This window comes from Orbicella faveolata, unplaced genomic scaffold (genome assembly GCF_042242905.1).
Source record: "Orbicella faveolata isolate gen_17 unplaced genomic scaffold, um_ofav_v1 contig_24, whole genome shotgun sequence".
Taxonomy (NCBI): Eukaryota; Metazoa; Cnidaria; class Anthozoa; order Scleractinia; family Merulinidae; genus Orbicella; species Orbicella faveolata.
In genome coordinates, this window is record NW_028301552.1 from 20,699,903 (window position 1) to 20,727,884 (window position 27,982).

Sequence of the window (27,982 nt, forward strand, 5' to 3'; positions counted from 1 at the left end):
GCCCGGTAATCCCGAAGACATAACATGGGTTTAAAATATATTATCGGCTAATTAGAAAACCTATATTAGAAATCCTATCTATTAGATCAATTGTGTCAATTTTAAATCAGGTGTAACTCGTGAGTGACATGCATGAAATTTAATTAGGTTAGCTTTGGGCCGTATTTAAATCTTATTTCATAATTTTTAGTGTCAATTTTAGTATGCAATTTAATAAGGCTAGTTTTGGGCCGCACTTAAATTTTAAATTTCACTTCTTAATATTTTTAGAATGTTTAATATCAAAGAATGTTGTTTGTATGGGAATTTAGTTTCCCCCAATTATTCTCCAGTCATGTGCTTCTTGTAATTTCTGTGATTTAGTTACTTGTACTAGCATGACAAAGTATTATTAAACTTAAACTTAAACTTAAACTTAAACTTAAAGTTGTAGTTTAATCAACCAATCACAACCTTGGTCACATTTAAACAATTTACGTTTTCTTTGTCAGTCTTTTAATGCAAATTTTCCCTTTCTTTCATAACTTGACTATTCTTCTTTTCCCGGAAACTGTGATTTTCATGATTAATTGTTAATAAAACTTCGTGTCGTCCAATTCGGTCTGTAATCATACTCGTGATAAACAAATCGGACTCCCGCTGCGCGGTCCGGTCCGATTTTGTTATCACTCGTATGATTACAGACCGAATTGGACTCCACTCAGCAGTCCTATTACCATTACTAAACGTAATATTCATTTTGTTATCAATCAAAGAAGAAAATGTTACGAGGGTAATCGCACTGATTTATCATGATTGATATTAAATTATACCTATAACATTAAGGTCCTAGAGATGCACTTGATATTCAATTATGAACTTTATTGTTATAATTACTAAGACTTTCTTACGTAATGAATGATCTTTATTTAAATAAAACATAAATACGCGTAATTTGCGATCTTCGTCTTCCTGGCTTAATTGAATAGCTGCCAACATTAACAGCCAAAAAAAAAAAAAAAAAAAAAAAAAAAAATGAATAGAAACTACGTAAAACTCCTGGGTTACTTTGTTTCACGATTGCGAGTTATCGGAACCTAGCGCTGGAAAGTTGTTAGATAGTCAGGGTCTGTAAACTGGAAAACTGGATGATGTATTTTCCAGAGTCTTATTGCCTCAGTTGTCATTAGTTAATAATCACTTGCATATAACAAACCGGTGAAAAGTGCCATCTATGTGCTCTGATTGGCTATTCCATCTCTAGGTATCCACTGCCTTTCACCTCAGAACTAAACAAAATGGCTTCCCATTTTGCTCAAGTGTAGTTTTTTTTTTTTTGAATACAGATATTGTTTTTTTCTAAGCAAGGTCGCCGGACCACTCTGCCTAATCAGACACAGATTAGTTCACAGTTCACCTGTGCTTCTCTGATAGTAAATGTGTGGTTCAAAATGTTTTGTTTTCTACCGCGAGCCTAAAAGGACCTACTTTACGGTTTGGGCATCTTAAAAGGTTTAGCCTACATTTTTCAAGTTCGTCGTTTGTAATCCGTGGCAATCTTCTCCAAATCCTTAACAAACCGTGTTCCTTTATGGATTAATTTTGATCTCTTTTCAGTTTTTCGGTCTTAGGTAAACTGCTATTTTCAGGTCATGGCCAAAATAACTCAAAATACCGTTACTGAGTTCCTTTATGTACACTGCGATACTCGATTATTTATCACGCATTGTTAAAGTTGAAATATTTCGCCCCTCGAAAAAAAAGTCATATAACAACCTTACTGGCTTCCCTTTACGGCCCCATCTCTACACGCTACTTTCCTCGATATCCACGTTAAGGGGACCTCTGTAGAAAGGTTCGACAAAATTAATACTTTTCCAGAAACTGGGTCACAATGAACAAATGCCAAGTGGAAATTTGGTCATTTTATTTCTTTTCATCTACTCCAAAATCTCTGAACTAGTTGATATTTTGCTTATTTTAGTGGCAAGATTCTAATCTATTGGGAATGTTAATCTGGGAGCAGTATGATCCACGTCGCAATTGTAAGGAAATTATCTTTATTTTTCTTTTGATGTTATTTGTATAAGAACAGGTAAGGTGCTATTCTCACAAGGCTTGCCTAGGGTAGAGGGAAAAATTACATATGCTTCTGTACATGGACATCAACATTGCATTTAGATGTGACTTTCTCTCGTAAATTATGAAATGGTTTTAGAGGAACTGACATCTGACATCTGACATCTTTTGAATCACAAGGCCCCTTACAGAAAATAATCAGATGGTAATGATCAGCGGCCTGAAGAGTATTGTTACGGGTCTTGGGCATGCTATTTCCAGCTGACAAGTGATATATGAAAGATCATATATTTGGACTATGAAGAAAGATATGAAGACATGGTTAATCATTGCTCTGCGATACCGGTACAGCAAGGCGATATGTTGTGTGCATAACTGCCATGATCAGTCATGTCCTCTTATTATTTCCAACGTGTCGAATATTTACCATGAGCAAGGAGAAATTCTAGCTTTAAAGGAAAAAAGCAGAAATATTTAGTACATGTAGTGGTCTATGCACAATGTTACTCGCTCGCCGATAGAGCTTCAAAGCAGGATCTCGACAGCGTGTCGAGTGGGAAACAGCGAACTAATCGACAAACACGGTCGACACTTTCGACCATGTGCTTTCTTGTTTATTACACTTATACCGCAAGGGCCTATGGGAGTTACAACTCTAGGGGGATTATGGGTCTCGACCCTCACAACAACACAAGTAAATAGTGTTTTTCACGTTTTCTGAGTGGTTTAACTCGGAGGCAATTCTCAAAGTGCTATTCACTTCCGAGCAGACTGAAATGAAATTTCCTACATGTTTGTTTATTGTCAGAAATAAAGATATATTTTGGTCCGGTAGTTTTTCAGTTTGTGTGGTATATACTAAAATGATTAATCATCTCAGTGTCGGTGAAAGTGGTGGATATTTACCTCTACTTCCTCCAGGTAAATAACTATTAAATATAGAACAGAAATAACTGACAAGAATAGGGAGAGAGATAGGAGAAAGAAAATTAAAAACTGGGACCATGCATCGCAGAACTGCATGTTAACTAACATAGATATCAGTTAATAACCTCGTTATTCGTAGTCGACAAAATCATCCAAAAAATTAAAGCCTGGTCCTAGTTGTTGAGAGACTGGATAACGCTATCCACCGAATAAAGAAGTGTTAACGAAAAAAATCACGCTATCCGCTGGTTAGCGATTTATCCGGTGAATAGCGTTATCCACCTTTCGAACAATCCGGGCCTGGGGCCCGTTTCTCGAAGGTCCCGAGAAATTTTCGCACCCGAAAAGCTGTAACAAAATCTCAAACCTTATGACTTCAGAGCTGTTTTATATATGCACATATTCTCAATATAAACGGAAGTTCCCTTCATACAAAAAGTTTCAAGCGTATACACCTCTCTGTCTAGATCTTTAAATACCGATTAACCAAAGATGGCTTTGCGGGCCCGAAGAGTTTCCGGGGCTTTCGAGAAACGGCCCCGAATGCTTTAAAGCATCGATCACTTTTTAAGAGTAAATGTCAGTAAAAATCAAAGAAAATTCTAAAAATGTGGCCACGGTCGAAAAATCGATTTTGCTCATAATTTGCCAGTTTGAAGGCCTAGGTAAGTAACTGACGGAAATCAAGTTAGTTTTTTGAAATATCCAATATAACGGCAGAAATTCACGAAAACGGTTATCGCACCGAAAGCTCAGATTTCACTTCGCGATAATCCGAAATTTTGCACTTTTCGGCTTTTGCTACACAGTCGTTTACATCGCTGTGAAACGTTCTCAACTTTAAATGTATACATTGATTCTTCCTTAATCAAGAGATAGTAATTGTTTTTATTTCTTGTGTTTTCTGGCCGAACTTAGCCCCGATTAAGTAGACATACTTTTCTAATTAAAACAAAACTCAAAAGTTATGCAAATTCAGTGAGGAAAAACGCTGACCGGTAGTGCTTCAAATTGTGTGATATTCTAGCAAAAGACAGTTCAGCCAATGAATTGTAGGCCTACAGTTTCATTTTTGTGGGATCTACTAGCAATTTTGCATGAACGCCGATCAAAAATCGAGAAAATTGCAATTTAGCCCCTTTGAAATTTGCAATGTAACGCAATACGCTAAAATAGGTAAGACCATTTTTGTTGGCTTGAGACAGGACAATCAAAGCCTATTAATGTCTTTTACATTTGAAAAGCTTTAAAAGTAGTATGTAACTTAAAAAAAATCGCCGACAAGAGTTTTAAAAAAAGCGAAAAAGAAACACCAAACTTTTAAATCGCACTCTCCATCTTCTCGCTGCCCAGTGTCACGCTCGAGCGATTTTTCAAGGGAAACAAATTTGAAACCATTTTTTCACCGTTCAAAATGAGTCAAATTTTAATAACAAGATCTTTGTTGTTGATGTGCGAAATCATGCATTAATAAGAGAAGATTGCCCACATATTGGAACGATGTTAGGGATTACAAGCTTTATGCCGTCGCCAGCCAGTAGGAGGCTATCTATTCCCACGAAAAGTTAATGTTGTATCGATAACTAAGCAAACAACGCACTTATCAAAGAAGAATCGAAGTAAGCTGGATGAGTTATAGACGCCCCGCGCGAGTTCGTTCTTCAATACGGTGGAATTTGTGCCGGCACGCAGTTACGGTCATACCGCTCATACAGTGTAACAAGGATATCAAAAGTCACTAAAAGTCCTTCAGAATTTATCGCATTGAGACATACGTGAAGAATATTTTTGGCGAATGTGTGCGTTTCGAGAAACCGAGAAACGTCTTGGAATCGACAATCTCATTGATTAGGTCAGGAGCCCTTGACCGGCTCCTGATTAGGTACAGGTCCAGAAGTTGATTCATGTCACTCAAGGATCTGTGGAAATTACACACACGGCAAATGGAAATTTATTCAAGTCCGTGAATTTACTAGAAGATTCAGAACAGTTCTTCCCTGTGGGCTCAGGCGCGCCAGTGACGACTGAAGTCTTTGATGAACAGAGAACCAGAAACTCTCCTCAATGATAACAACACATATTCCTCCTTGACTTGCACCTGCTGGCTTGTACTTTAAAATCAGTCTGACCAGATAAAAAGCAACACGCCAGTCCTTGTGCTAAAAGTTTTCATCATTGAAGGAAGTCGAGGTAAGCAAATACTTTAGGAATAATAAAAAAATAATTTCCGTAGTTTTAACGGTCACACCCTCAATGACTATCCAGAAGCAAGGTAGTCCTGTTCTGGCCCTCTCCTTGTCACGCACGTTTCGTGACAGAGAAAGGGCCAGAACTGGACTAGAAGCAAGGAAAAAAAATTGACGCGCGCAAGAATGTCACCAATGTTGCACACACGCAATTTGCTTAATTACGTTTGGCCACCTTGTTGCAACATCCAACATCTTACAGGATACTTGTGTTTTCGAATTATTTCTTATTAATTTATTTGAACTGAAAAGCTTGTTAAACCAGGGTCGAAGAAAGGCTCGTCAACTGAATGAGGCAGTAGTTGGTGGTATAAAACGATCCACAAGACTACATGATAAAGCATGATAAAGAGTAGGTAGCACTAATTTTTTCAGAAGTGTAAACCACAACGTAGGTTAAAGATATACCGACATGTCATTGGCTACAAAAATGCTTCATGCTTCAGTGCTAAATAGCAATGAAAACCAACCGTGGCGTCACAAATTTGGTTTGTAAACAAGGCAATATTTATCAGGAGTTTTCTCTCATCCCCACCCCAGCATTATCAATGCAATTCAACTCTTTTCTCTTCCTTTCTCGCCCTGCAAGTTGATCATGAAACTGATACTGACGTCTCTTTTTCCACCCCGATCAATGAGCTGAATGCAAAGGTAGGCTTTTTGTTCTAAACGAAGCTTCAAAGGAAAGCAAACTGATAGCTGAATATTGCATAATTTGAAAAAGCGATTGAAGGTTGAGTTCTGGAGAAAGCTCCATCATCTTCTACAGATTTGACGCATCTTCCAAGTCCGTCACGTACTCGCTGCATAGTAGCACCGTGGATTGCAGTGTAAAGCTCTAGTACGCGTTGTTATTTGAGAAAGCTGAACAGTGCGTTTTAGCCGTCCCGAATATCCTTGCTCCTGCAGATTTGAATTGCTTCTGGGAGGAGTTATCTAAACGCAAAGGGAATCTAAGAGCAACTGGTGGGGAAATACTTTGAACGCTTCAAACACTCCGTCACTTATCCCGAAGCTGCATAAATTACTTGACCTTCGCCACAGATTGTCATTTCCAAGATTGTAGCATCGGCCAAGTGTATCATGCGTGACACAAAACAGGGAGAGTTAGGGAGCGATTAAGTTTGGTTCTAGTCGTGTTTTTCCCCTATTACAGGCAATTTCTAGGTTAAATATTATTTCTAAAGCGTTTCAAACATTAAAGACATTAATAGGCTTTGATTGTCCTGTCTCAAGCCAACAAAACATTTTTACCTATTCTAGCGTGTTGCGTTACATTGCAAATTTCAAAGGGGCTGAATTGCAATTTTCTCGATTTTTGATCGGCGTTCATGCAAAATTGCTGGTAGATCCCACAAAAATGAATCCGTAAGCCTAAAATTCATCGACTGAACTGTCTTTTGCTAGAATATCAGACGATTTGAAGCACTACCGGTCAGCGTTTTTCCTCACTGAATTTGCATAACTTTTGAGTTTTGTTTTAATTAAAAAAGTATGTCTACTTAATCGGGGCTCAGTTCGGCCAGAAAGCACAAGAAATAAAAATAATCACTATCTCTTGATTAAGGAAGAATCAATGTATATATTTAAAGTTGAGAACGTTTCACAGCGATGTAAACGACTGTGTAGCAAAAAGCTGAAAAGTGTAAAATTTCGGATTACCGCGAAGTGAAATCTAAGCTTTCGGCGCAATAACCGTTTTTAGTGAATTTCTGCCGTTATATTGGATATTTCAAAAAACTAACTTGATTTCCGTCAGTTACTTACCTAGGCCTTCAAACTGGCAAATTATGAGCAAAATCGATTTTTCGACCGTGGCCACGATTTCTTTGATTTTTAGTGGCAATTACTCTTAATTAGTCAATATCCGTCCAATGAAGATGCATAACGATGACAGAGTTTTAAAGCGAAAGTGCCCAAAAATCAATTATTTTCAAAATATGGCGACAACAGCCAAAAAATAAATTCGCTCATACTCTCAGGTTAGGTAGGCCTTAGTGTCAAACAAATCACGACATACTTCGTTTGGCTGAATATCGATTTATTTACGAGAAAATAGATCATAACCGAATTCCGTCAAAATGCCGCTTTTGGAGCTCAAAAACCATTTTAGACTACTGATAGGGAAAGATAAATGTAAATATGATCACGTGCTACCTGGGCCGCAGTCGTCCTGAGTTGGGTGTAGCCTCTGGAGATAAAGTAATATAGAAATAAATATCTGTAGAGCTAGGGTGGGTACTACTAAAACTCTCGGCCTCGCAATAATGGCAATAAAAAGTGAATATATTTTTGGAACGAAACTCAGTTTCGACACAGTAACTGATCGATTAGTTCACAGTCCAAGGATTTATACGTGACACGTGACGAAGGCAAAAATTTGTGTGACAGGTGAAAAACAACTAAAAGACATACGCGATTCGTGAATTCATGAAAACGTATGGTTAAAAGCAGCTAAAAGTATAAGTGGCACTTGAATTTTGTTAAAATTTGCGCGTGAAACGCGAACACTCTCCCTACGTCCCCTCCAAAGTTACTTTGCCGCAGTTTTCGATTTCAGTTCAGTTCACCTCGTTTTGAATTTAAAGTTAATTTGCGTTATTCCGCCAAACGAGGGACAGATGTCCTTGAAATAACCCCATTTTTGCCCGCATCTGATTCGGTGTTCAGTTCAAGACTTATGTTTAAACAAAGTTATCTTACGTGGAGTGATTACAGCCTCATTTTCAACGAGATGGGAACAGAGAAACCTCGAATCAGAAAACCGCGAAATACGCTTTGTAAACAACTCAAGATCAGGAGGCGGCGCAGCACTATTCCTCCAAGTTATATTGCTTTTATGTGAACGATGCAACAATTCAGTTCAGCACTCAGCAGGACTGCAGCCCTGTTTTTTGATACAGCGACATGAAGGTAAGAGGATGTTATATTAAATAAATTGCACACTGGACTTCAAATGCGAAACAATCGAGTTTGCGTGTTGTATGTGTTCCGGCCAATTAACGGCACCGTCGAATCGGTGCATTTTATCCAAGTTTCAAATTTGATTAAAGCGCTCCGAATCATTTCCCCAAAAAATCCTTTGGAGATCGATAAGGACTACTTATCGCCTTCCAAAAGCCAGATTTTCAGTCAATTATTTCGTGTAGCACATAGTTAAATAACGCGTTTCCTTTGACCTATTTTCATTTTGACCTATTTAATTAGATTTTGCAAATAAATATAGGCAAGAATTGCTCAAATTGCTGTCAACATATATTTTGATGTTGGTTTTCAAGATTTGATAGTTTTTATTGGTCTAGGTTCTTTGATTTTGTGACGTAAAGCTTTGAGATTCGTCTTAAATTTTGAGCTCCAAAAGCGGCATTTTGACGGAATTCGGCTATTATCGCTTTTCTCGTAAATAAATCGATATTCGGCCAAACGAAGTATGTCGTGATTTGTTTGACACTAAGGCCTACCTAACTTGAGAATATGAGCGAATTTATTTTTTGGCTGTTGCCGCGATATGTTTCACCATTGGGAACATTCGCTCTTAAGTGGTAAGCGGGCATTCCCAGTAATGTATGATGCAGTCCACGGATTGCGAGCCAGTTCCATAGTGTCCGTAGCAATCACAAAAGTAAAATTGAACACCGTCGGCGGGGTTTATGCTGCTTCTAAGAAGATACTGTTGAGCTCTGTCTGTTGAGCATGTGACGCTAGTTATCCTTTTACCCTGGAAGAAAAAAAAAAGTACTTAAAAATTCTTTCCAGACCGACGCTATTTAAAAACATTATTACATTTCAAAATATCATGTTGAGTCTCTTGTAAGTTCTGTTTAAGAAGACATCTATGAGACGAGTTGCATTCTCTGTGAATCTTGGACCGTCTAGTTTTGAGATAAATTAAAATATATAATCGGTTATTCTACATTCGAGGTGGACGTAGACTAAATAAATAAGTGGTAGTTCGAATAATAATACTTCAAATATTGCTTATTAATTACTATTTAATTACAATTCGACAATTATCTATAATGATGTAAAGCTTAGAATATCACAGAACGTTAAAAAGTCCTCAGTTCTCTTAGAGTAGAAAACAGTTACTTACACTCGGCTCTTCCAAAGTGACCGTAGTTGGAGCGGAAGGAGAAAATATTGTCACTGGATTTTGGCTTCCTGCCACCGAATCTGTCTTGTGTTCACACTGAGAAATGTTTCCTGCGCCTTGAGGTCCCTGTGACCCGGTAAGACCTTGAGCACCCTGTGAGCCGTTAAACCCCTGAAGGCCCATGATACCCTGGAGTCCCTGTGTTCCATTGAATCCTGGAGGTCCAGCAGGACCAGTCGGTCCCTGAGAGCCGTTGAAACCGGGAGGACCGATTGGGCCCTGGAGCTTACTGACGTTGTCTACCTGCGAGATCGATAGTGTAACTATAAATCTCTCTTGGACAGGAAGTAGGGCTAACGTTGCATTCAGTAATTGATAAAAACAACTTATTTTCACTTTGCATGAGTTAAGTTACTTTTATACCGGCTCAGATCTAATGAGAGACATAGAAGAGGCCCTGTTAGGGGTAAATTCTGACCGCGAGATGGCCTTGAAACGGCGACATGGGTGCTGTGAATTGGCGACGAACAACAGACTACTTCGGCGAAATAGGGAAAGCGACACCAATGGCAAGATAGACCGACAACGAATTTCGGAACTGAGAATGCAGTGATTGTTTTAAACGTCTGAGTCGAAGTGAAGATGCATTTCCATAGTTTTAAATGTGTTTTCCTCTCTCACGCGCGATGTCGACAACGCGTGAAACCCAGGCTTTCTTATATATGCCAAACGTCCATGTCTAATAAATCGAGTCGGCCATTGCTGAGTATGTTTTCTCACTCTCAGCTGAGTGAGCAGTGCCCTAAAACGCCTAAAAACACCCTTAAGGAAAAAGGAAAGAGATCTTCGCAAGTGGGCTTCATATTTTTATTAGTGGGCCGCCAGTAAAAGAATACGAAGCTGTATTATTAACTAGGAAAGGAAAGACAGGGGAAAGTTGCCAAGGTCTTCTCAGTAGAAGGTAAGGGTTACGCCAAATTCAAAAGAAGATTATAGATATGAGAGATTATCTAATTGAGGCCGTTGAGATTTTGAGTTAAAGAACGGTTGTTAAGCATAAACATGGTAAAAATAGCCATAGGTTCGATCGTACTTTAGGTCCAATTACTGGCTGGAAAAAGGCTGAAAATAGCAATTCCAGGCATCTAAATTTCAAAATTTCCCGGGGTAGCATGCCCCTACATCCCCTAGGAGGTTAGCAACCTCAGCGCTCGAAAGCATACCCCCAATATGCCCCCCAGCGTGCCACCAGCCCCTTAGAAAATTTTGAAAAATTGAAGCACATGTAACCAAGAAGTCTTTTCCTTCATTCTGAGTCGAAATGTGATGCTTTAAAAATAACCATAAAGTAATCATTATACCCACTGACCAGTGAATGCTGGCTCTGCGTAAGAATTCGTACTGCTGAAAAGTGTTCGAAGCAAGTGCAAAACGTACAAGGAGTAAATTATATCCAAAGGGATACTTAGTTATAATTTTATATGTACTTGACTAAAACAGCAAGGAACCTTCAATGCGTGAGAAATAATAGTTCCAGCGTGAGAACGCAAGACTGAATTCGTTTGCATGAGCCTCATGCTCAATACGCGAGACTTGAGAGCACTGTGTCGGTTTTTGTTTTTTCAATAAACAAAGGTATTACGATGTGTTATACGTGTAGCTTCGTTTTAATCGAACAAGGTCAAATTTCCCAACACAATTCCTCTGAGACGAAATTCCGACACGCGACATAGGAATCTTGCGAAATGCCGACATGGCTGGTGGCGAATTTCAGACAGGGGACATGGGTACCCCCCCTAACAGGGCCTCATAGAAAGATAATCCCGCTGGTGCTGATTTTGAGGGGGTCAACTGTGTGCTGCTTGCCAATAAGAAAGTAAGCCTTGAGTGTCCTGAATGGGAGTGGGAAGGTGCATAAATCTTATTATTGAAACATACTAGCAAAAGTATGGCTTGGTGACATAACAACACAAGTTCGCAAGCCTTGCTCAAGACAACCGCTTTGTTCTCTAAGCATCTTGGGTAATACAACAGCTTAACACAACTTCCCGTAACGAATATACTACAATTATAAAGCTTAAATTTACCCAAATCCCATCTGTCAGCCTTTTTTTGTACCCACATTTAGCCCCATATCCATTTTTTGTTGCAACTGCCAGTCCCAGTGATCCAAATCTCATTTCTTCACTGAAAAAGCAATTGGCAAAACTCAGTTCCCATTTTACCCTTTCAAGCCCTTCAATCTATAACATTGAAATCACTCGGTAAATTGCTCGTGGAATTATTGCGAATCCATTTCATAATAGCTAAATGCTGTAATGAACTCGGTTGAAAACAGTAACAATAAAGACAACAACGAAAACTGAAGCGACGAGAATTTCACTTCAGTTACATTCAATAGTCCTCGTTCGATATATCAATTTATTATATAGACACGAGTGTTTTACTGGAAAATAGCGGACTTGTAAACTTCATAAGAATCCACATCCGGGACTCGGATGGCGTATTTTCCATATCCGCACTAGTGAAGGGGTGTCTGGAAAACCCAAATAGCGAATAGCGAATAGTCCTGAATAGTGCGAATAGTCTCGAATAGTGCGAATAGAGGCGAACAGTCGCGAAAAGTGGCAAATAGTGACGAATAGTCGTCAATAGTCAGCGTTAATTAATTATCCAAATAAGCAACAGAATTTCAGTGAATTTATTACCTTTTATTCTCCGGACTCAGACCAGGGCTGTCCATCGCCGACATTAAGAAAACAGAAAACATAAGAATAACCTAATAAAGACGTATTTACGCTTTTGCAGCGGTCAAAACAGAAGAAATTACGTTTAGAAACATCTTTTGTCCTGATAAGCTTCTCTGCATTTTAGCGGGAAAATCCCATCTTACGTAGCTGCAAGGTTGACTGCGAGATACTGGGTACCCTATTTGCTACGATTTGTCACTATTTGCCGCTATTCGCCACTATTCGAGACTATTCGCACTATTCGTACTATTCGCTATTCGCTATTCGGGACTATTCGCTGTTCGCTATTCGCGACTATTCGTTGTTCGCTATTCGAGTTTTCCAGACACCCCTAGTGAAGATATCAATGATTTCAATGATTTCAAGTTTAACTCTTAAATAGCACTCAAGTTCGTTGGTGTATGATCGAAACATCTTGGGATCTTCCTCGAAAATCTTCGGCAATCTTCGTTTATCTTCGGATATCTTCCGTAATCTTAAGAAATTCTCGAGAAATGTTCGGAAACGTCCGTGTGGCCTTCGGATAAGTTTTAGAGAAGCTTCGGAAATCTTCGGAAAGTGGTGGGGAATCTTCGGAAAATTGTCAAAAATGTCGTTATCAGCACGTCTATACAAGAGACCAGTACCTTCATGGATAAAGTTGTGTTGATATCGTCCAGTAGTGTTCTGATGCTGCTGTCTTCTTGATTGAGTCTTTCTTTTGTGCTGTTAAGCTGTTAGAGACGTGAAAACAGTGGAAGAAAATATAGTAACTCATATGAATTCTAATTTAGACCGTCTAAATGTCTAAATGTTAAATGTCTAAATGCTATCTCCCTCTTAATTACGGTACGTCGAGTGTGTTAAGAGCTGCACAGCAAAACATGGTCTAAACAAATTTCGTTAATAAGAACAAAAACTTCCTTACCTCTGTGTCCGTCTGAGAAATTGCCATAGATAGCTCATCCTTCGTGAGGTTCAATCTTTGCTCCAAAGTAACGAGCCCAGAGTTTAACTAGAGTGACGTGGAACGTACAAGAATTCAGCAGCAAACAAGGGACACGGAAATCGCACTATGCATGTTGCAGGTAAACATTTAGAAACATATATTTAGTATTTATCATTTTATTTCGCAAATAGGTATCTTCTTGTTCCTTCTCCGCCAGTGACCTTCCGCTTAAAGGTAGAAGTTAAGTAAAAATATGTCTAGAATGATAATGTTAATGTAACAGCTGCATTGCTGTTGTATATCAAGTGATAGTAAGTGTAAAAATACAATCCTTCTGAAGGTCTGAGAAATGGAAAGAAAAAAGGTTAATAGGCTTGATTTTCGTTTTATGATTCATCGCCTGCTGAAACAATCGCGGCAAGAAAAAGTATTATAAAACAGAAAAGGAAATTTTCAAATTATTTTAGACCTAGTCATTATTGATCCATGGAAAATTATCTTACCAAGGCCAGACAACTACTAGTATTTGTCTTGAAAATGTTGAAGTTGTCCACTGTTTGGTTCGCCAACATGTGCACTGCAGCTATGGATGAACCGAGCTGCTCGATCTGACGAATAAAACAATAATCACACGATCTAAAAGAGGCAAAAATCTACAATCACGGCCAAAAGTCTTAGGACAAATTTGTACTTTTAGTGCTTTTGCGCACACGCCAGACGTGAATACAACTTCACCTACCTAACCTCGCCCCCCACCACCCATACAATGTTGAAAACTGCTACCTGCAATTTCTTCTGATTTTCAACGTTGTATGGGATTGTAGATGGAGTTTAGTCGAATCTAACGCGCGCTTCCACTGATTGATTAATGGTCACCGGGCAAAAATGGACAGCAATAAAGTAATTGTCGCCTGCTCTCCCACTAACTGCTTGCCATACAACTTTGCCCTAAACTCCAACTATATAACAAATCACTTAATCACTGGTCCCTTGGGAAACAATCAGTTTTGCTTTCCCTCGAATCTCGATGTTTGCTTCGGCTCCGTCTCACGAAACATCGAGATTCTCGGGAAAAGAAAAATAACTTTTCCACTCAAGAACAGTGATTAGTTGTAAACTATTGCATACTATTACGTCCTAGTCTTCTCATATCAATATTTCATCTTATACCCCCTTTGCATACCTTACATTGCTTGACTGCTTGGCCCCTCTATGATTATTCCTGGAAAGCAGTACTCTATTTAAACTTAATATTGTTTTGTATCAAACTACTTTTAGAAAAATGCCGCTGGAAAACCAATACTCAGTACCTGTTGGCAAACTCGCAATCCTATTGGCTAGCCGGGAACCTACATTTCATCCTAGGAGTGTAATTTTCGCGCGCGTGCCTTCTGGTCGTAAATTTAAACAATACTAGTCTATATTTAATAGATCAGTCACTCGGTTATCGGTACCTCACCTGCTGAAGAGCAGTAGTGTTGACTTCTTTCAGGTCACTTTGAAGTCTATTATCCTCCTGCCCTAACTCTTGTACCTAAAGTGCAGTGAAAATAAATGCCACATTTAAAAACAACGAACGCTGTAGATAGCTTTATAGTAGGTTAAGAAACGTCTAGTCTCAACGGATGAAATTTGGCCCGTCTTCTCCTTTTCTGCTATGCCATTGGCTTAGGCTATAATGCCACAGATATCGCTGATGCAACAGCTTTATAACTAACATGAGGTAGGATTGGTCCAAATATAGTTTCCAAAGGAAATTATCCTAGTTCACTTTGGTTACCATGAGGTTCTCAGGCATTTTCGTGTTTTTGTAGAGTGAAAAATACAGTCTCTACCTAAAGGCATGAAAACCAATTATCAACTCGGCACGAAATAGTTAGAACCAATACGCGCACCTTTATCTTGGTAGTGTTCAAGTGTGAATTTTAGCGCCATTTTACTAAAATGGCATAGATAAATGCAAAATTCCATCTTTGATAGGGCCAATTGGATTTCAAATAATTTAGAACTTACAGATATGCACATTTGGCCGGAGAAGTCAATTAGAATATGTCTTGAATAGACACCTCGCGTCATGAATAAACCGAAAAAAAGACACCGAATTTTGTCACGGGAATAACGTGTCCTCTCAAAAACTATATATAAACCGTTCTCGTTAATTGACTTAGATGTTATTGGTTATTCACCGCGACTTACCTGGTCTGAAAAAGTTGTGTTTAACATGCCAATGACGTTTTGTAAGTTGCCAACTGAAGACTTCAGGTTGTCATCGGTGGAATTTAAACTTCTCTTAAGTGATAAGAGATCATCTTGTACCTATGAATGGAAGTGTGTTGTCGAAAACTGAAGTTACAACAGAAACGCATCTCTGATAGAGTGGTTTTAACGTTTATTTAAAAAAAAAAAATCGTATTTGCTTTGGTTTTACTCACGCCACTTTGAAATCCAACGAGAAGCACAGCCAACCAATCGTGATTCGCGCGCACAAATTTTCCCGCGCTTCGTATCAGCTACCTACACTCGCTTGGAGTTTTGATTTGTTCAATAGATTGTCTGTATGAGCCCATTGTTATTGACCAGAGTGATTATTTATTATTGGGTTTACGACACTCAGTTAGAAATGTGCTCTAATGGTACGTGTTTTATCTAATTCTGACAGAAGAAAATGGTGGCATCTGCGTGCTGACTTTGCCTGGTAAACCTAGACTATTTGCATTTAAAATTCGGTTTTCACATGTCAAGGCTCATTATTCCCAAGTGGCAAGCTGTGCGTGGGAAATGTGACAGAAAAGCCAGAGATCTTGAATATTTTATCATTTTTTATCAGTTTTCATATGCATTGCAATCGAAAAGACGATGATTAGAAGTTCTCGACTTGGCAGCTCTGTTCCTCCCCGTAAAAGAAACCTGTTTTGCCGCAAACTGGTAACGGTTTCTTCGTAGATGATGTAGTTTGCCGGGGTAAAGGTATTTTGGGGGACATAAAGGGACAAACAGACAATAACTCGGATCGAATATTTATTTCTACTTGCACGTGGCACCAACTTATGAAATCAGTCTGTGAAATTATACTTTTTGTTGCGCTGACTGTACCACTGTGTTTGACCCAGCTTTGTTATTGCCTAGTAAGCTTTGGATCTGAGCGTCAACCTTTAACCTAGGCGGTATTCTGTCTCCACGTTCCCGCTATTTGTACGTGAGCCATTCAGTGTATGTGAATGCTGATAGGTCCTGATAGCTCACCATTCTCAGACTTAATTTATGAGGAATTTTGTGAAGCCCGTTTGAAGAAATTGAGAGGCTTTTTGTGACGCTTGTTTGGCGAATTTCAAAATTATCGGCCTCTCGTGTTAAATTTAATTTTCCAGAATATGTTGATATCTTAAACAATTTTCATATTATAGGATTTAAATTTTAAAATTCAAATGTATCGGTTAAAAATTTCTTGTCAAAAGCATGATTCACAAATTTTCCTAAAGTACGCATAAACAGGTTGGGGTCCATGACCAGATTTAAATCTCGACAATGTTGGCCATTCCCAGACCTACCTCTAGTGTAGTATTAACCAATGTGCTGTTGAGCTTATCGAGGTTGCTTCGTATTGCTCCTAGAACTGATGACAACTGGTTTGTGTCAGAGTCAAGACTGTCGATCTGAAATGGTAAACACATGAGGAGGATAGAGCCTTGGTCAAAAGTCGTACATGTTGCAGGTGGGTAAGTTTTTATATCTGTGGTGTGAAAAATAATCAAATGGGTCGGCCTGCCTACCTGAGTTGATATCTCCTCATTAAATATAGCCGGGATAGTTCGCCAGCTGCGTCTTTGCATTGCACGTTTCTCAGTGTAATGTTAAATTCGGTCTACATAAACTTATGATGTTTATGTTACATGCAATTCGATCACTTAATTGACCTCATTGGTTTTCGTTCAACCGTCGTTCAACAACTCTTGTTTAATTTTAAAAACAGAAATTGAAAATCCGGTACCTTACGAGTATTTTTTTTTGTAAGGAATCTTCTATAAAGAAAATCTGTAGCAAAGAAACAAAAAGCAAACAAACAAACAAACAAACAAACAAACAAACAAGCAAGCAACGGCAGCATCTAAGTGGACAAATTTTAAAAAATAAACGTAAAACGTAAAGAATACTGAATAGACTGGCTTACCCTTGCTTTCAGGGTTGTGTTGACATCTGACAAAGAGTTCTGAAAATCACTATCTGCAGCTTGCAACTCACTCCTAGTTGAGTTTAGTTCTGTCCTTAGCACTCGAAACTCTGTCGCTCTCTGTTAAAAAGTATAATGATAAAAGCAATAAAGTTAGAGATCTGAATGGCCTATCCTTATTCCGAGTTTCAAATGCTAATATATTGAACTTCGAAATTGTAGCGCACCAAATTGCGTACAGAAGAGGTTTATCATTTAATTGTTTATCACGGGTCAAGCCTCACCAGTTTAAAGGATGCCTCGGTAGTGTTCGTGAAGTTGTTGAATTTCCTTTCCGTATCATTAGCCAATGTAAATACAACTTCTATAGTCGAATCCAGCTGCTGTACCTAAAATTGTTCAATCAGAAACTGAAATATACAACTGCTATATGGTGAAACCGTCAAGCAAGTAAATTTGTGCAAATTCAAGTTAAATATTGTTTTGGTTCGGAACCTCTCCTGATATTTCGCGAGAAAACAGGATACTTGTAGGGATATTTAACAATTATTCCATGAGCGCGTTGGCTATAACCAATCTCATATCCAGCAAGCGCGAATGGAATAATTGTTTTATTAAATTCGGTGCTTTTGTATTCTTGGAAATATAGCTTAATTTTATTGGATTTTAATTTTACAAAATGACCGGAAGTCGATGTGACAAAAACAACAACAAGTGGGAAATCACATGACATGCGCGCCGTTTGTAAAATTAGTTGAATGAAAAATTTGAAAGCGAAGCAAACGGATTTGCTGAATGAAATTACAATCACGTAGAATTCAAGGAAAGTCTATCAAATGAAGGAGATATAACCCTGGTCAGAAAGTTTGAAAAGCGTTCAAGTTCGAGTCATGGAGAAGAGCCGAATAATTGTGCACTTGCACATTGCCGTTGTAATAATGCCGCGGAAAACTTTGATCGCAATGAGACACAGACGTTGTGCCAAAATTATTCTCGACAAGACCCCTTTCAGGATTCCCTTGCTTTGAAAGCCTTGGCATTTCGAGCTGTATGTGTGGAGCTCATTTTTGGCCAGATTTAGAGTCAAGGACAGAAACTATCTTAGCGTCAGATTCATCTTCAGAATCTCCGAGGCCACCCTTGTGATTTTTCGTGGCTGGTAAAGAACCGGGCTTATTTCGGTTCAGCTCAAAACACTCAACTCCTTGAGGTGTTTTTTCGCAAGGACAGAATTGTTGGCGCTAGCTGTCGTTGATTCTCTCGTCGTCGTCGGCCAAAAAAGAGACTGAGATGAAACTAGATCGTCCTCTGTAGCTGTGCGGGATTTTTGCTCTCGGCCGATCCGAGCTTGCTTGGTCGAACAGTTTCCTCATCCGCTCATTGGAAACTGGTTTCTTCTGGACTACGCCGGCAATTATGCCTGTTTCCTGCGGCCTTTTACAAATGCATATGCTCTAATAATTTATTTGCCTGGTCAGAGATAAAGGAAAACGGTTTGTTGTGCGGCGGCGTGCAAAGGAAATGATCAACCGGCGGCTCTAATGGATTTAATCAATGAACTTTTGCAATACGTGTCATCTTTCTTCCTCGCAGACGAGTAAAAACACTTCAACTGAACATTCAGTTCTTCTTTTGACTTTTCTTATATCAGTTTCGAAAATTTGGTGCCACCAGGACTAGCAAGCTATTCTGTTAAGGTAAACATTGTTTTTGTCACATAATCTTCATGAATGCGTAAAATCTCGCCGGTCATATGTTAATTTTGCAACTTAAAAGTGCCACTGAAACGAAATTTTCGTACTCTCTTTTATTAGCCCAATTTATAGTTTCAAACGTGCTTAAAATAATGGCAAATTTTATTTCTGTCAAATCCTAACGGAAAGTGCTTTTTTTAGCTGCTGAAATCGACTTTTTGGAGCAAAACTGTGTCCGGGCTCTGGGACCGAGTTTAAGGACCTTGTGACGTCACTGGTTGTATTCACGCAAGAAGCGCTATAGATTCTCTCTTGTTTTCACTTGATTTATTCAAGGTTATTCTTCATATTGTCGATACCTACTGGTTTTCTACCTTGTAATTTCTGTCCAGCCTTGACAGGAAATACACATCATAAACGTTGGAGGGCGCCAAAGAGTGTAGATTCACCAAAATAAATGTTACAGATTAGAACAGCTCAGTATACTTTTCGAACATCTTGAGTACTCGATTGGAGATTTCGAAGACGAGTGTGGCAACTTTTATATCAAGTCCTGAAGCCTAAACACGATATTTCGTCGCCTGTTTTCAGCCTGGTTCTGAAATTTAGATTCTCACGTTTATCTAAGGTCTATTGACAAGGTTCGAATATATCCTCGGCAACTTTACCGCATTAAAAGCCGTAAGCGCATCAGCCATCCGCACAATCACGAAGTTATTAACGGTCCACAAGCTTTGGGTCCAGTACTTCTTTGCCAACAGAGGGCATCTTTTTATGATACTAATAAGTGAGAGTTCTTGTGATAGACAAAATGTATCTTTGAAAATTGTGATCCGCAGCGGGGTTTGCTTTATCGCTGCATACGTATCAGTGTAAACAAAGCGGGAATTTCGCTTCTCTTTTGCACTATATTGCAATATTTCACGGCCGATGGATTACTGTGAGTTCTTTAGCACATACTTATGTCTATGACAGTTCATTTAATAGTATCCAAGTTCAAAGCAATTGGTTAAAACGTCACTAGTTTACACTCCTTTCGAAGGTTTATTAAACAGAGTTTGAACTAATTTGCATATACGACCTTTCGGCGCCGACATTGTCACGCTTTCTCTCGTTTCCTGAAAACATACCTGTAGGGTCATGGCAGCTTAGTTTACCTTTATAGTTTAAATTCGCTCCCTCATATAAAAGAAGAGGGTTTCTTAAATTGTTGCTGTTGTGATAACTTGTAGGATGTAGCAGATACAACTGGACTAACGGTCACTGTGGCACAATCTCATCCACGGTGAAACTCACAAAGCGTCTGGTTTCCTCGGAGCGAAGCGACTCGAAAACTCGAAGCGTTAACTTTGTTGCTGCGATTCGTGCAGCAGCGCTCCGGATAATATTTTCAAAAGCCGCTTTCTCTTGTTTTCATGTCTTTTTTACTTTATGAGTTTAGATATTGTTTAATTGAGTGCTGGCGATTTCACCAAGAGTCCCGATCATTTTGCGATCTAAGAACTCCCACTCGTTTGCTTGCTTACATAAAATATCCTGCAAATATCCAATTAAATAGACTGAAAAGCCCCAGGATCGACTCTCTACCTCTTTATGTCTAAGGCTACTGTTATTATCTCCTTTACAGCTCCGAGATGTCCTTAAGATGTTTTTTGGGGGGGCTTCGAACAGTATTCTCTTCTCCCATTATCACTCTAAATTTTCAGTGCGGCATGAGAGTAATACAACCAGTGACGTCACTAGGCTGTTTTGGCCGCGCCAAGATGGCCGCCAATTTTGGGCTTAACCAGCCAACTTCGAACGGCTGAAAAAGCAGTTTTCGCTTACCGTATGCGAAAAAAAAGTCTGCAGTGTTTCCAAGTAAGGTTGAAACTTTATTACTAAGCAAAAATCTCACATACGAAAATTTCGTTTCAGTGGCACTTTAAGGGAAACTTAACTTATACGTACCGTTAATTAAATAACCTTATCTCGAACTTTGTGGCTTTTTTGTTGTTACTGGGACGGCATTGTCGATAATTTCCTGTATTTCCTGTGTAGATAGCTCACCGAATGTGCTTTTTTTCATCCATTTTTTTTGTCGACGAAACTTTGCTTCACGCGAAAAAGCCAATGCCGAGCGACATTTGCCGCTTTCATTTCCATATAAGGTCAAACGCAGGTATAATGGCTGGTAACCGAGATCCAGTGAACCAATCAGAAAGCTAGAATTGCATTATCCGAGGCTGAGAATTTAATAATTAACAATTATTCCATGAGCGCGCGTTGGATATGAGATGGTAAATAGCCAACGAGGCCCGTAGGGCCGAGTTGGCTATAACCAATCTCATATCCAACAAGCGCGAATGGAATAATTGTTTTATTAATTCGGTGCGTTTGTATACTTGGAAATTATAGCTTAATTTTATTGGATTTTAATTTTACTAAGCGACCGGAAGTCGATGTGGCAAAAACAACAACAAGTGGGAAATCACATGACATGCGCGTCGTTTGTAAAATTAGTTGAATGAGAAATTTGAAAGCGAAGCAAGCAAATTTGCTGAATGAAACTACAATCAAGTTGAATTCAAGGAACGTCTACCACATGAAGGAAATATAACCTTGGTCAGAAAGTTTGAAAAGCGTTCAAGTTCGAGTCATGGAGAAGAGCCGTATAATCGTGCACTGCACATTGCCGTTGTAATAATGCTGCGGAAAACTTTGATCGCCATGTGACACAGACGTTGTGCCAAAATTATTCTCGACAATACCTCTTTCAGGATTCCTTTGCTTTGAAAGCCTTGGCATTTCGAGCTGTATGTGTGGAGCTCATTGTTGGCTAGATTCAGAGTCAGGGACAGAAACTATCTTATTTCCGAGGCCGCCCGGATGGTTTTTCGTGGCTGGTAAAGAAGCGGGCTTACTTCGGTTAGTTCCTCATCTGCTCACTGGAAATTGCTGTCTTATGCACTACGCCGGCAATGATGTCTGTTTTCCTGAGGCCATCTACAAATGTTCAAATAATTTATTTGCCTGGTCAGAGATAGTGGAAAACGGTTTGTTGTGCGGCGGCGTGCGAAGGAAATGATCAATGGCGGCTCCTGTGGATTTCGTGGATCAACTTTTGTAATACGTGCCATCTTTCTTCCTCGCAGAAGTATAAAAACACTTCACACAAACATTCAGTTCTTGTTTTGACATTTCTTACATCCGTTTGGAAAATTTGATGCCACCAGGACTAGTAAGCCATTCTGTTGAGGTAAACATTGTTTTTGTTACATAATCTACATGAATGCGTAAAATCTCGACGGTCATATTTTAATTTTGCAACTTTTAAGGGAAACTTAACGTATACGTACCGTTAAATAATCTAATCTCGAACTTTGTGGCTCTTTTGTTGTTACTGGGACGGCATTGTCCATAATTTCCTGTATTTCTTCTGTAGATAGCTCACCGAATCTGCTTTTTTCATCCATTTTTTGGCGACGAAACTTGGCTTCCCGCGAAAAGGTTTGTGCCGAGCGACATTTACCGCATTATAAATTTCCATATAAGGTCAAACGCAGGTATAATGGCTGGTAATCGAGATCCAGTGAACCAATCAGAAAGCTAGAATTGCATTATGCGAGGTTGAGAATTTAATAATCTAAATTATTATATCCCTCAACTAGTACGGGCGCTGTGATTGGTCAATTTAGCGGGCCGTTTTCGCCTGTACGGCCCGCATGAAATTTAAAGTTGTTTTTGTTGCCAAACTGTTCCGTGATTTATCGCCAAGTGTTCTTAACTTTTGTAGCAAATAAAAAGCTTAAAACTTTCTTACACTCTAAATTATATATCAAAGCGTGCTAATGACTTAAAAACCATTTCAAATTGGCTCGTTTTGCTTCCGAGGTGCGTCAGAAATCTGAAGCCGGACGTTCCGTGTGGATAGAAATCGTTCCCGAACCCGTCAGGCGCTTCGCGCTTGGGCCATAAATCGATGGGGGAAAAAATTCGGTCCGTAACTTAGAAGGCGAGGTTAGTAAGAAGTATGTACTCTAGGAAATACTTATAGGAATATTGAGTCATAAGGTAAATCGAGCTAAAAGTTAAGACAGTGATTTAAAACTAATAGTTAAGCTTTGTACGCTGGAAATGCATTAAAAAAAAAAAAAAAAAAAAAAAAAAAAAATGAAATCTTGCGATCTTTCATTCGGTTTAGCTCCGTTCTTTTCTTACAAGTGTCCTGGACATTTTCGCTTCAAACACTTACAAACGTCGAGGTCACAAAAAAAAAAAAAAAAAAAACAGAACTGGTTTTAAATTTTTGCGTTTGATCGATGCGTTGCCGATGTGAACTTTAAGGTGGCTCCATACATAATCGCAGGGCACATTATGTGATCAACATTTTACATGATTAAATAACTAAAAAGGCTTTTAGATGTACAAACCTTGAATACAAAAGTCATGTTACCTTTTCGTCCAGCGTTCGATTTATGTTCTCAATGGAACTTTGTAATTTCTGCTCGGAGTCCAACAACTGCAAAATTGTTTTATTTATGTTGAGAATAATAGAAACAGAAGTAAATAAGCAATTAATCCTCAGCATGCTCAGGCAATACTGAACAACAGCAACAGCAACGCCAATTGCGACAGCAACATCAACAAAAGAACAGAACACATTCATAAAGTGTAGTTGTAAACAAAACAGTTAAGAGTAGATTTCCACCGTTTACAGAAGCACAATTCTTAGAGAGCAGAAAAGGTTAAAAGCAGAATTCTACATTTTGTTGAAAGAGTGCAAAGGAACAAACCTTTGTGGTCAGATTGAGCCTTGTTTCTTGAAGCGAAGAGGCTAAATCGCTGTCACTCATCTGGAGTTGACTTTCGGTCACGTTCAACTACAATAATCCAAACAGCAATTAGAAAAAAGAGCTAAGGGAAATAAAGACCCCGATCAGAAATTCCGTCGCACTCGTCTAAATTCCCAAACAAAGTTTTGACCAACTGCGCATGGTGAGCAAACTTTGTTACAAAGAAACGAAAAGTAACTATTTCTAGCTAAGCTTATGTTGGCTCAGGCGAACCTTTGGCAAAGCTAAGCTGAGGGTAAGCTAAATTACATTAAGCTTAACCAAAGTAGAGTAGATGAAACGAAACAACAAATAAAAGGAATCAGCGTGAAACTGCTCTTGATCAGAGACATTCTGACCTCCAGAGGACCTCTAGAAAGTTCTCAGGAATATCCGGGTATTTTCAGAAAATAAAATAGAAATTTTCGACTCGACATATCTTTTTTGGAAATCTCGATCGCTTTGAGCGGGAGTTTTTCAGGAGTAGCGTCCATGAGATTTGAAATCCGGACCTCCAAAGTTGAATAAATTTCCTGCGCAGAATTGACAAATATTTAGTTTTGAGAAATAGCACTACGGGATTCCACGCCTCCTTATTCAGCTCATACTTTCACCAGCTGATATTCCTTCAGTGCAAATGCTAAATGTTTCATGATTACCTTATAAAGAATAGTTAACGTCTCGTTTCTGATAGTTCTTTGAAGGCGATCATAGTTTAAATCATCTGCTGTTTGAAGTTTAACTTCAGTCGATTTTATCTAAAGAATAATAACAAGACAATAAATTGTTATTACGTCTTGAATTTACGTCTCGCGGTCAAGTAAATTCCAATTTTGATTCATGACGATACGGAAAAGAAGAGCATAAACAACAACAACAACAACAAACATCTGATCCATTAGATATTAAATAGAAATGCATGTACCTTCATTGATAGATTGTTGCATTTTTCTTCAAGGTTTTGGAGGGATGAACGAATTTCTTTTAGCTCATTGGTTTTCTCTGCCTACAAACGAGTATAAGAATGAAAGTGGATTGATTCTTTCATGTGTGGCTAACAATTAACATGCTCACACACTTGAAAGCCAGTTGTAACAGTCGTTTAATTTGGCTCAACTCATACAGTTCCCTAGTTTTTTTGTATGATTGTTTTATGCATGTATGATACAGTTAGCACTTAACTAAAAACTTTTCGTTACCATGCGAAAAAGCTTCTAATTAGTTATAAAGGAAACTCGGCAGCAGCATCAGTTCTAATTGACAATGGACATATTTAGCCTTTGAAACACGTGATCGCTAGCTCTTGCCGTCTCTGTCGCACTCTCGGAAGGAGGGGAAGTTGGCGCTGTTGGAACCCTTAGGCTATTTGAGGCATAACAAAAAGCACTCTGACGCATGTTCTTACCAAACCCAGTTGGAGGCTTGTGACGTTTTCCTGAAGGAGCTTGATCCTAGCTAACACTTCACTCTCTGAACCTGTCGTGAGACTTATAGGGGAAGCTAAAAGAAAAAAAGAAAATGATCAACTTCACATTCTTGATGAGCCCTTGATTATTATACTCCTAAGAAAATGTAACGGAGGAAAGACTGACATCTACAAGTAAGACCGTAGTTTCTTTAGAATTCAAATATACAGGAAATAGTAAGGAAAAATATCTTTTGTGCCCACTTTTTTTCATAGACGCTTACGAAATTTATTGTCGATATTCAAGTTATGTAAGCTCTTCTTTGAGGATTTTTGTTCCCCGCTTCTTGTTTGTTTGTCACTGAGATAACTAGCATTTTCACTCATAGAGTTATAAATTTCTGGTGAGTTTAAGAGCTTATTTTTCAGGTAAGAGCTTTAACACAGGAAAGGAATGCTAATTTAAGGTTGTCCACTGCTAAGTCGACGGCTACGTCTTTCTCTTAAAAACCGTCATCTGTAAAAGAAGTCTAGAACTCGGGATCAATCATTTAGACATACGTACATGTAGCTATGATTAGGAAGAGTGTAAGAATAAAAGTATGAAAAAGGCAAACAGTATGATTTGATTGAAAATTATTGTTGCGATGGTTTCCGAAAATTGAAGTTTCGAAGGCTAATCTATGCATATGACGTTTCCACCATTATTATATGCCATGTTTGATATCCATATTCCAGTTTTACACCTTTCCCGTTCCGATTCGTTTTGTTTCAGTTGTTTCGTTTCGTCAAGACATGGTGTTATGAAGGGTAAGAGAGTAAAATCAAGCCATGCTCGACAAACATGATTTTCTGAGAAACATCGTCTTCTTGTCGTTTTTACAAAGTAAAAACAATAGCAACAAGGAGGAGGCAGCTTAACTAAACACTAAATCCGGAAGTCGCGGGTTCAAGTCCCGCTCAGACCGCAAGCTGGAGTTGTTTCATGGTAGATCGGAGTTCAAACCGTCGGCGTCGTTTGTGACTTTGAATAGCCAACTTACCAGTCGAGTCTTTTTGAAACCTTTTTATATTTGTTTTTTTATTTGTTTTGCTCGGCCCTACTATGCACCGACCGAGGATAAATAAAAGGTATGTTTGTATTCATTTTTCTTGCAACAAACATTCAAACGGAATAAAAAGCAAGGATTAAACACAAACAAGTACGAAATAGATGTAAAACTTTGCATTTTCAATTTTATTTTGTCAGAAAGACCGGAACGGACGACTTTTGTTGGACATAGTATAATCTGTAATGACATCTGCGCCAAATAGAACCCTGAAAATACGTCATTTAATCTCCGACTCCAATAAAAGTGACTATTTTAACATTCCACTGCCTATTGTATGATTGAAGTAGATTAACGGGATCGTGTAAAGGATTGCCATTGAGCTTTTGTTTGCCTCTGCGAGGTCTAAATTTATTAGTTTTCGGAAGCCATTGTGTAACTGATTACCTATACGGAGCACGTTATCATCAAGGTAATAGGAAACCATACTGAGTTTCGTCTGTCTTATTCGCACAATTGATACATTGATCATTTCATAATGGCGGCTCGACGATCGGTTTACCATCAACAATAAGAAATTCAAAAGAGGCGACACAATAAAATAACTTTATCACTGTTGGAACAATGGTATCATGTTTTTGCTTTGATTATAAGACTTGATCTAACGCGGTTTTTTTTTTTACTATGGTATCAGAAAAAAAAAAAAAAAACCAGATATGGAGTTCACACTATCTTCAAGCATAAATCCTACTCTCAACGCGATAGATACTAATATAAACTGGTCTAAATGATTAAATACACGCTTATTAACTGTTTTCTAGCGTGATCAGATAGTGACGTAATCAAAACAGTATCATTTGCGTGATCTCAAAAGAATTTCGTATTATTAAAAAAAAAATTGATATGCACAACCTATTTTACTGTCAATCTCTGACAAAGAGGAATGTGAAGTTTGGACAATGTGTATTTTTTAGATGTTTCATGTTCTTGTTTGAAACACGACATCATGCAAAGAGGCACGATTAAATTAAAGCTGATTCATTATATTGGGTATCATAGGATATAAACTCAGCGGTTAACATTTTTAGTTAGTTTCCGTTGGTTCTGTTTTTTTTTTTTTTTTTTTTTTTTTATCAGATTATCATTTTCATTTGACATGTACAGAAATGTTAGAAAATAGTGATATTAATCAAAGATCGTTTTAAAATCTTTAAGGGATATAAAAAAAATATATCAGAAATAAAGAAAAGAAGACTAACTCGAGTGGTTAGAAAAAAAGCTGCATGAATAACGAAGACATACCTTATAACCTGGTATGCAGCAGTAATGCTAAGTCGTGATCTATTTACTTGTTTATCGATCTATATATCTCGGCCACTCGTATCTACTAACCTTCGTTTGCGGAGCATCCACATCCGCCGTCGATTTTCCCAAACACCATTAATATTGTGAGTACAAGAGCCGCGATTGAGATCAAACACACAAGGCTCAATAGCGTCAGCAAAGCACGATTTGATCCTTGAGCGGGCTTAGCTGTCTCAAAGTGGACCTGTCTGTGAGATTCGTTTTGCTTCCATGGATCATGTTTAGTTCCAGTGGTGCCAATCTCTTCTTCCACATGATACGTGATCTGCCTTTTCATCGGGGTCACACTGAAATCGGACTCCTGGCCTTCGTAAACCCAGTCTTTGAATGCTGGGTTTACCACGATTCGCCCACCGGCGGCTTGCATTCTAAATTGTCCTCCGGCTGATAGTTTCGGGAACCAAGGCAGATGATGGGTCACTCTGTCTTGTTTTTCAAGTCCTTAAGGCTTGTTTGACGGTTTGAGACAATTCCATTGTTGTTGT

The 27,982-nt window shown here is 38.6% G+C and overlaps 1 protein-coding gene across 1 annotated transcript; it reads right to left on the minus strand.

Annotated features, from left to right (window-relative positions):
* Positions 1–5,820: 5,820 nt before the first annotated feature.
* Positions 5,821–27,906, minus strand: LOC110047124 (uncharacterized). The gene is made up of 16 exons (XM_089292336.1): positions 27,525–27,906; positions 25,084–25,178; positions 24,604–24,684; positions 24,338–24,436; positions 23,640–23,726; positions 23,300–23,386; positions 17,455–17,559; positions 17,171–17,290; positions 16,551–16,655; positions 15,199–15,318; positions 14,462–14,536; positions 13,506–13,610; positions 12,982–13,068; positions 12,701–12,787; positions 9,325–9,627; positions 5,821–8,949 (listed from the first exon to the last, which is right to left on the minus strand). The coding sequence occupies exons 1-16, from the start codon at positions 27,862–27,864 to the stop codon at positions 8,767–8,769; spliced, it is 2,079 nt and encodes a 692-aa protein (XP_089148462.1). The 5' UTR covers positions 27,865–27,906; the 3' UTR covers positions 5,821–8,766.
* Positions 27,907–27,982: the final 76 nt, after the last annotated feature.